Source organism: Eleginops maclovinus, chromosome 11, assembly GCF_036324505.1.
Source record: "Eleginops maclovinus isolate JMC-PN-2008 ecotype Puerto Natales chromosome 11, JC_Emac_rtc_rv5, whole genome shotgun sequence".
NCBI classification, from domain to species: Eukaryota; Metazoa; Chordata; class Actinopteri; order Perciformes; family Eleginopidae; genus Eleginops; species Eleginops maclovinus.
Genome location: NC_086359.1, coordinates 21,567,331 through 21,575,981, shown reverse-complemented (window position 1 = coordinate 21,575,981; position 8,651 = coordinate 21,567,331). Strand labels below are relative to the sequence as shown.

Sequence of the window (8,651 nt, the reverse complement as noted above, 5' to 3'; positions counted from 1 at the left end):
CCATCGTCTCCATTGGCACAGCAGTACATTAACATTTTGGCTCGGCACTCATAGCACTCTGGATGTAAAATGACACAGATTATGATGTGATTGTAAGCTTTTGCAGCTACATTGTATAATTGGCTGGGTAACAAAATTGTTTTTTTGGACCTGGTCCCTCTATTGTCTGTTACAACAGTATTTAGATAGGTACTCTTGGAGTAATTCTAAAAGCTATACAGTACATGTGGGTGTATAATTCTCTTATAACTTTCTTTTCAGCATCCTTTCATAAAGGGATAGTTTGGTTTGTTTGAAGAGTGGTTGAATGAGGTACTTATCCTTAGCCAGCCTATTACCTTCAGGAGATGGTAGTTGGCTTGCCCCCAGTTTAGAGAAACACACAGGAATACTGGCGTTGAAGCTGAACAGTGTACTGCTGTGGATGGGGGCAGCATCGAAATGTATTTTAGCCACCTAAAACATATGGATATCAAACTATATTTAAAATTATTCTACTATAATCACCATTTACTGTATGCTCTACCAGAGATACCAGAGTCCATTGATAATAACCTTATTTTAACTTGTAGAACACGGGAATTTCTGGCATGGACTGACTAGAATGTAATCTCTGTGATGTTTCACACAGATTTCTGAAGAGATGTTGGTTAGCTGGGGGTCCCGAGACGACAGCTAGCAGCTAGCAACCCTGAAATACGTAGCACCCCCCAGTCACTCAAAGCGACCGTGCCCTTAATTATGCACAAATGTATGCCTTTATATATTTTAAAGGCACAACTTCCGCTTTATCCATCAGCACTAGATTTTGACACTAAATGTTGCAAGTCTACTGCTGATTCAATTGGTTGGTTGCTTGTGTTTTTGTATGACTTGTGTGATTCCAAAACCAAAAAAACACCAAAGCATAAAATGTGACCCCTCAAGGTAGAGGTAGACCTGCAGCTTTGGTGAGAGAATGGATCATGGCTTCAGATCCCTGCAAGAAAGGGCTGTCTGATGAGTTGTTACATTTGTAAGGATATTGTAAATATAGTGTTTACTTTGACAGATTTTTTTTTTATATGGCTAAAATCCTTTTTACTGCAGCCCCTCTCTACAGCAATACAGCCTAGCTTCCGTGCGGGTAGTCCTTTTTCTCCAAGCTATAGGTTATACACTGAAATACAACATCACTTCAGCAAACAGAACTATCCTTTTTAATTACTATAATATTATTATAACACATGTGGGAGGCTGAGCAAGCAAATACATGCGTGTAGTTATTTCAACACCGCAACCAGTCTAACTGTTGTTAAATTCGAGCTGACAGTGTGATCTTTAAATGCACAGTCACTGTGCCATGTGGAATGAAAGGGAATCGGAGAAGGAGGCACAAAATCAATGTGTCACCATGCAAACACTCACGGCACTCAACCTTACATCGCCTTGAACAACCTGCATGTTGTGGCTAGAGACGTCGCAGGATATTCTCAGAGAGGGAGTCAAGTCCAAACCTGAGCCAATCTTCCCACTCTGTCTGCCACACCTGCAGACAGCCCAGATTTCTCAGGAGGCCTACCCAGCTGCTGTGCACTCATTTGTCAGTCCTCCCCATCTCCCGGTCTGGGTGCACTGCAAAAAATGCCCTTCTAGAAACGAGACAAATATTCTTAAATCTAGCCAAATTCTCTTGTTTTAAGCAAATAAATCTGCCAATGGGGTAAGACAAATTTTCTTGGCTAGATTTCTTAAAACTAGCAAAAATGTCTAGCCAATGGAATACTGTCATATGCCTTAAAACTAGACAAAAATGCTAGAATGTAAGCAAGCTGTGCTTATTACAAGCAATGAAACCAGACTTTTTAAAGACAGAATTGCTTGAAATGAGGAATTTTGTATCTTATTGGGCTGAAAATAAGAGTTCTCATCTTAAAACAAGATTGAAAACTAGACTAAAATGCTAGAAATTAAGCAAGCTGTGCTTATTACAAGCAATGAAACCAGACTTATTTAAGACAGAATTGCTTGAAATGAGGAATTTATAATCTTATTGGGTTGAAAATAAGAGTTCTCATCTTAAAACAAGATTGAAAACTAGACTAAAATGCTAGAAATTAAGCAAGCTGTGCTTATTACAAGCAATGAAACCAGACTTATGTAAGACAGAATTGCTTGAAATGAGGAATTTATAATCTTATTGGGTTGAAAATAAGAATTGATATCTCAAAATAAGATTAGTAACTAGAAAAGAAATCTTAAAGTAAGTAATTTAAGTTCGTGATTGAGCTGGCTTTAAAAATTAATACCTTGATACAAGATTTGCAAAGCTAGCAAAAAAAGCTTCAAATAAGACGCAATGTCTTCAAATGGCATAATAAAAATGCTTCAGTCGGTTTTGGGTTGACAAATTTTAATCATCACATAATAATAATAATACAATTTATTCAACAAATGATCTCCACTCCCCAATTGCCTTCCTGTAGGATGTGGTTGTGTCTTGGTCATGGATTGAGTCTTGCAAAACTTCAGTTTGCAAGACTGAAAGTACTGTAGAAATGCACTTAGGGTACGTGAGGTGCAGAGCGTAATAGTACCCCAAAAGGTAGAGCAGGCCCTCATAAAACTTGCTACTGTCAAAGGTGGTCACTGGCATGTTTCCTACAGCAATCATGCAGGTGTCTTCAGCGAGGAGCAGAACAGGAGAAGACAAGGGCCGCTGGCGCAGAAAAGATTGAGGGTCTTCTGAAGCCTAGATGACAAGAGTGGAAGATTAGGAAAGCACGCAGCTCATAACTTGTCCTGGATTGTAATACTTTCACTATATAATTGTATGTGTGATATTAAGTCTCACCGTGAGGACATGAAAAAGAGCCTCGCTGCTTGCACCCAACTTCTTTGGTGGAATGAAGCTTGAAGGGAAGAGCAACGGCAGGGCTCTGAAAACGGCTGTGGCATGTTCAACTGTTTTGACAGAAAGCACAGAAGCACAGGGAAATTTTAAATAACCAATCATCATGGGATCTTAATATATAAACTTGGTCAAATCAAGTGCCCTCACCTCCATCCAAGGTCTTTGGCGGTTTCATTGCTTTTTTCATGACCCCGTAAAACGAGACCTTCGAACAGAAGTTGCCCCATCGTTCCTTCATCTCTGAGATGTAAGAGGCATTGGATGGCTGAATGATCCTCTGCAACTCGTCAAGGACCTAAGAGATGCATTCAAAAACAGATGGAATATTACAAACATTCACCAGTCCAGGTCCAACACGTTGATGGCCGAAATGTGTACTTGGAAGAACTAAACAAGCAAGGACAGGCTGCAAGTGCTTACATGATCCACTTCTCTAAAACATGGATAAGCCTCCAAAATCTTCATTGGCCTGTCTTGCTCCCTCAAAGCATCGGCGATGAAGCGCCTCCGTGACTCAAACTCCAGGTTAAGTAAATGGATGACTGAAGCTTTGTTGGGCTTCTTAGACCGGTACAGTTCTTGGAGTGTTTTGTAATGCCTGGCTTGTGTTTTCTGGCTATCCAAACAAGCTGCAGCTGAAGGAATAAAAATAGGTTGGGGTTAGAAATCACTACAAGGTGAGACCGTGTTAAGATACGCTCATGTCATTCATGTATACAAAGTTTATTAAATGCAACACATACATGCTTCATCGCTATCCAGGAGTTGCACTGGGGTGCTGGCTCTGACTGGGGACTCATCCAGAATGGCAGTTGATGCGCTGGAATCGGCATCATGGTCGCTAATTGTGTCAAACTCTTCACGTGGTTTCTTCGAAAGAGGTGCCTTTGGCTTCATTGGGCTTCTCACATTTGAAAGTCTTTTCATTAATTTTTTGGCAACATGCTCCTGCCGGGTACAAATAGTCAACATTAAACGATGACAAATAACATCCATGTTAACACCATGGAAATGAGCAAAAGACAAAAAACCCTACTTACCCAGTGTTTTAGCATTGGGTAGTACTCCACCAGTCTCTTCGCCATGGCATCTACTTCAGGTCTGGTGGGGTACCTGGCATCATCTGTGGCTCTTGCGATAGATATCATGTTGGTCATGGTGTTTCTAATTAGCCGGCAGAAGAGCTCCTTCGATAAATCAAAAACATTTGCTGACCCCAGCCGTTTCTGGTCGAAGTGGAAGTGTCGCACCTGCTCAAGTTCACTGTCTGTGAAGACAATGTATTCTGGTCTAGATATAGTGACAAATTTGGAAGTTTTGGGCTCTTCTCGAGACAGGCCACTGCCCCCAGTTGTTGATGGCTGTGGTAGTTCAGCAGTCTCCACCTGCAATACAATTATGTTTAATTTATTTATAAAGCACATTATCATACACAGAGTGTAATTCAATGCGCTTGAACACAAAAACCTATTAAATGAAAATAATATAAATAATTTCACACCAATAGTAATAATAGTAAATTGAAGACAAATGAAACAAACATAGAAGAAGAAAATACAAATAAAATTAAAAAGAATAAAAGGATAGGATAACTATCCATCATAGTGTATGCGCATGCACAGATTTTTTATTCATAATGACCAGTAATGGCTATATAATAAGTAACTAAGCAGATAAAAGCAAATAATAGGACAGCTGTAACAGTTAATTATTGTTATATTGATCAAACAATTTCACTTAAGCTAAAATAAACAACATATTGTTGAAATGAAAATGTATACTTAACATTTCAATGATATCACAAAGGGGTTTACACTACTCAATTTTACTTATCTTCACTTCACTTAATATAAATAAGGTATAACTGACCTTATCATCTTTATTGACTACAAGCCATATAGCCCTGCGTCGCAGAAAGTTTTCAGGACCAGGAAACAGATCCTTGATGTCATCTCGTGAGAGTGACAGCAGCAAGTCTTCTCCAACCATTGCAGCTACAGTAGAAGAGTAAGGATTAGATTACTGCAAAGATTCTGAGCTTACCAAAGCCTTGCATACCTAAATCTTATTATAGGGCTCTTCAGAATGTACCAAAAAGGTCCGTTAATTTGAATGGGCCACCCACCCCAACATTCACAGGTCATTCATTTCTTCTTAGTGACCGTTGCGCACCATTCATGCCCAATGAGCATGTCCTAATTACATACATTTTGAATTGGGACGTTCCTAAGTTCGCAAAACCAATATATATGTACACTACATGCGTGTTTTACACAGATTTGTTTTAATTTTATAGTGTTGGCACTGAAAGTGAAAGAACTCTTTTCATCACAAATTTAAACAAAACTAATTTTCTAAATATCTATTATAAATCCTCAATTCTAAATAAAACAATTCAACAATATTAAACTAGACCATGAAAGACACGTTTTCCGGTTTCTAGTTTAAAAAAAATTAGAACGCTTCACTTTAGTAAGACATTAAACTAGTCTTTTGTAGGTCACCTTGACCGTTGGCATTATTTCTATGGACCGTTGGTAAAAAAGCTATGCTATGTAGCTTGAGCTCTAGCTATGAGGCTAAAATTAGCCTAGCCACAAAACATCTAGGTAGAACCTAAGGTAGTTAGCTAGGTTCTAGCTACAATGCAACTCATCTGAAGCCAGACCTAGGGTTAACTGCTAGTGCTACATGGAGCATTTGAACAACTTTCTTAGTTTGACCGTACTCCGTGTAAAAAAAAATAAAACCTTCATATTGCTTCATGTTTGATAATACAATGCCCAATGTTACATTTAAACACTTACAAAATGACATTTTGAGCTTTATAACAATAATGTTCTAGGTTAACGTCCAACAGGCTAAAGTTATAGCTAGGACCTGGTGTTAGCACAGGTTCCCAAACTGCCAAGACGGGTAAGCTTCATAAAAAAAAAGATTAAAAGTCAATGTTCATATCATACAACATAAAACAAGACAATACATCATACCTTTTAGTGTCGCAATCGCTTCTTCGTCAAGTAAATCCATAACCGATAACGAATCCATGTACCAAGTTTGTGCCGTCTGAAAGCTCTCTTCTTTTCCCTCTTCTTCTGTTAGCGCGAGCTGCAGCTCTCCTCAGCAGAAAACCTTCGGTTGGCGGTGAAACATTTGGATTATACCATCTTCTTACGTGTGGTTCGGGGGTGCTGCCAGCCGAAATAATCTAGATCTGCTTGGCAGTTTTTCCTCCAAAATGAATTTCTCTAAAATTATTTAACCATAAACAATAAATATTACGCCTACGTATGTGCTCATTAATTAATGACTGGTTTGTTGTTGCTCTTGTGACAAACAAAATTATTACCCCTAGATAACCTCATGTGATAACCTAGCCAGGTCTCAAGCATGTTTCACGTGGACCGGGTCCATTATCAGCGTGCAGTACAGGTTTATTAGTTTATTAGATATTAGTTTATTAGTTAGGCTAGTAAATCATAATGATTTGGCGCTGTGTTATCTGCTTTGTATTTGTAGGTCTAACCCTCAAATCTCTATTGAGTCATATACATTTGGCTCATAGTCGTAGTCCAGATTTTCGCGTTGTTTGTGGAATCGATGGTTGTGTCAAAGAATATCGAGTATACAACTCACTTTGGTATCATATTCGAAGAACCCACTCAGAACACTTTGACAGTCGCAACAGCAGATCAAGAATACAAGGAAGAACGGAAACCTCAAGTCAAGAACCCACATCCACGGTGGACCGAAGCACTAACAATGTGTGGGCATACAGGTAGGCACGGCCTAGGACTTATGTCACTTAAATCAGCGGTTACCAATGTCGAGGCCTTTGCGGCGCTCACTCCGAGACTTTAATTAACTTGTGATGATAATTTGCATATGCGATGTAGGCTGAAAAAGACCAAGCAGAATGTTCACTCCTGTAAAAAATAAAGTCAAAGTGTTCAAATAGAAACTAGCCTCAGATTAGCCTCTGGTCGAATTCAAAGTGTGACTGAGATAGTGATTGTTTGGTTGGTTGGTTGATTGATTGATTGATTGATTGATAGATAGAGCAAAGCGATAGACTGAGAAAAATGTATTTTGAGAACTAATGCTTTTTAGAATATTGACTTTAATTCATGGTCTCCAAGCCTTAGTATGATGTGTATCATTTGAAACAACCTCAGTTATAGGTTTAAAATATATATATTTTAATATTCCAATTACAGCATAGCAAAAGTATTTTGATGCATAATTTGCAGCCTTAAATTAATTTCGGCCCCTGCTCCTTTAACATCTTTTTCATGTCTCTGAACACAGGTCAGCGGATGCAACAGTGCAGAATGTAGAGCAACCAACAAACGATGCAGTGGTGGAGGACATCGAGCCCTGTCCTGATTCTGTCACTCCAGAGCATTTTGGCGCTTTTGACAATTCGTTGTCATTGTACTCTGGCTTTAACAACAGCAACCTCACCTCCCCATGTCACCCTGCTACGTGCCAGAATGGTGATTGTACCATACAAACAACCTGCAGTGAGTCTGCAGATAGCCCCTGTGCATCACACCAATCTGTGGTATGCGTATTGATACTTTTCTTGAGCACACAGTAACAATGTTGATGAAGTTCAATGCAGTCTGTGAATTTTTTGGGACATTTGATTATTCTGTGTAAGTGTGTCTTTGTCAGAATGCAAATTAGTGAATCAATAATCATATGAATATTATGAAAATATTAGAAGTAGCTTATGGTCTAGCTCTTTCACGCAAATACTTGTCACATCAAGGTGAAATATCTGCAGCAAAGTGTAACTCGTTAGTATACGGCCACTGTTTCTACAAGAAAAATCAAATGACCAAAAGTAACTCAAACCTACGACACACATCTGCTATTGAATGTTATTTTTAAAGGATGACTCCTGCCAGGACGTTCTGACCAGACAAGCTACTGCTATAGTGTTGACTGCAAGAGAAAGACACCATCTTTCACAGGTCTGTCCTCATTCAACTTTAAACTGTTGATTTAAGTGTTTAATCTGACTGTCTCCAAGTGTTTCGGTTTTATTGTGTGCATACATAACTCTTCACTATAACTATATTTTAGCACTTTGAGATTGCTGAAATGTAAAGTGCAATACAAATAAAATGTATTATTATTATTATTATTATTATTATTGTGAGGTAATGTCATTTTTGGCTTGTTTTTCAGACTGGTGTGAATGATGTTGTGGCAGCAATGCAACAGTACCAAGCTTTGTTGGTTACCAATCTGAGGAGTCGGCTACAAAGAGTAGTCCAACAACATCAAGGAAGTGAACTTGAAAAAGAGGCCATGGCAGTATTTGATCAGTTGGAGGATCCGTTTTCCTCCGTTTCAACTACGTACAGACAGGACAGTGTAATTAAGGACTTATTCCATTTTGTAGAGGCAGAGGAAGTTTCTGTTGGGTATACTGCGTGCTTTCTTAAAAAAGGAGCCAAAAGAGTCCTATCTACCAAACCCAAACTTTTCCATTATGTGCCTCTGATCAAAAGCCTGGAACAGTTGTTGTCCCATTCAAAAGTCTTGGCAATGATAGATGAGCCACAGAAAGATAGAAGTGGGTATTGGTATGACATTGTAGATGGAGAACTCGTAAAATCACACCCTTTGTTTTCTGCCCATCCCTCTGCATTACAGATAGTTCTTTACGCAGATGATATTGACCTTTGCAACCCGCTCGGTTCTCACGCTTCCAAGAATAAGTTGGTAATGTTTTATTATACACTTG

At 38.9% G+C, this 8,651-nt stretch overlaps 1 protein-coding gene across 1 annotated transcript; it reads right to left on the bottom strand.

Moving 5' to 3' along the window:
- Nucleotides 1–48: 48 nt before the first annotated feature.
- LOC134872193 (uncharacterized) lies at nt 49–5,996 on the bottom strand. Its single transcript, XM_063895372.1, has 9 exons — nt 5,884–5,996; nt 4,763–4,887; nt 3,934–4,278; nt 3,637–3,841; nt 3,314–3,528; nt 3,041–3,188; nt 2,834–2,943; nt 2,553–2,731; nt 49–58 (listed from the first exon to the last, which is right to left on the bottom strand). Exons 1-9 carry the CDS (start codon nt 5,939–5,941, stop codon nt 49–51), a joined length of 1,395 nt encoding a protein of 464 aa, XP_063751442.1. The 5' UTR covers nt 5,942–5,996.
- Between the last annotated feature and the right edge of the window lie 2,655 nt (nt 5,997–8,651).

Bases quoted from the DNA above. Each gene is read 5' to 3' on its own strand.
- LOC134872193 (XM_063895372.1), bottom strand. From the start codon at position 5,941: ATGGATTCGTTATCGGTTATGGATTTACTTGACGAAGAAGCGATTGCG. The intron at 3,842-3,933 runs GTAAGTAGGGTT...TGTACCCGGCAG, and splicing joins ACCCAATGCTAAAACACTGG to GAGCATGTTGCCAAAAAATT. The intron at 2,944-3,040 runs GTGAGGGCACTT...CTGTCAAAACAG, and splicing joins GCCAAAGACCTTGGATGGAG to TTGAACATGCCACAGCCGTT.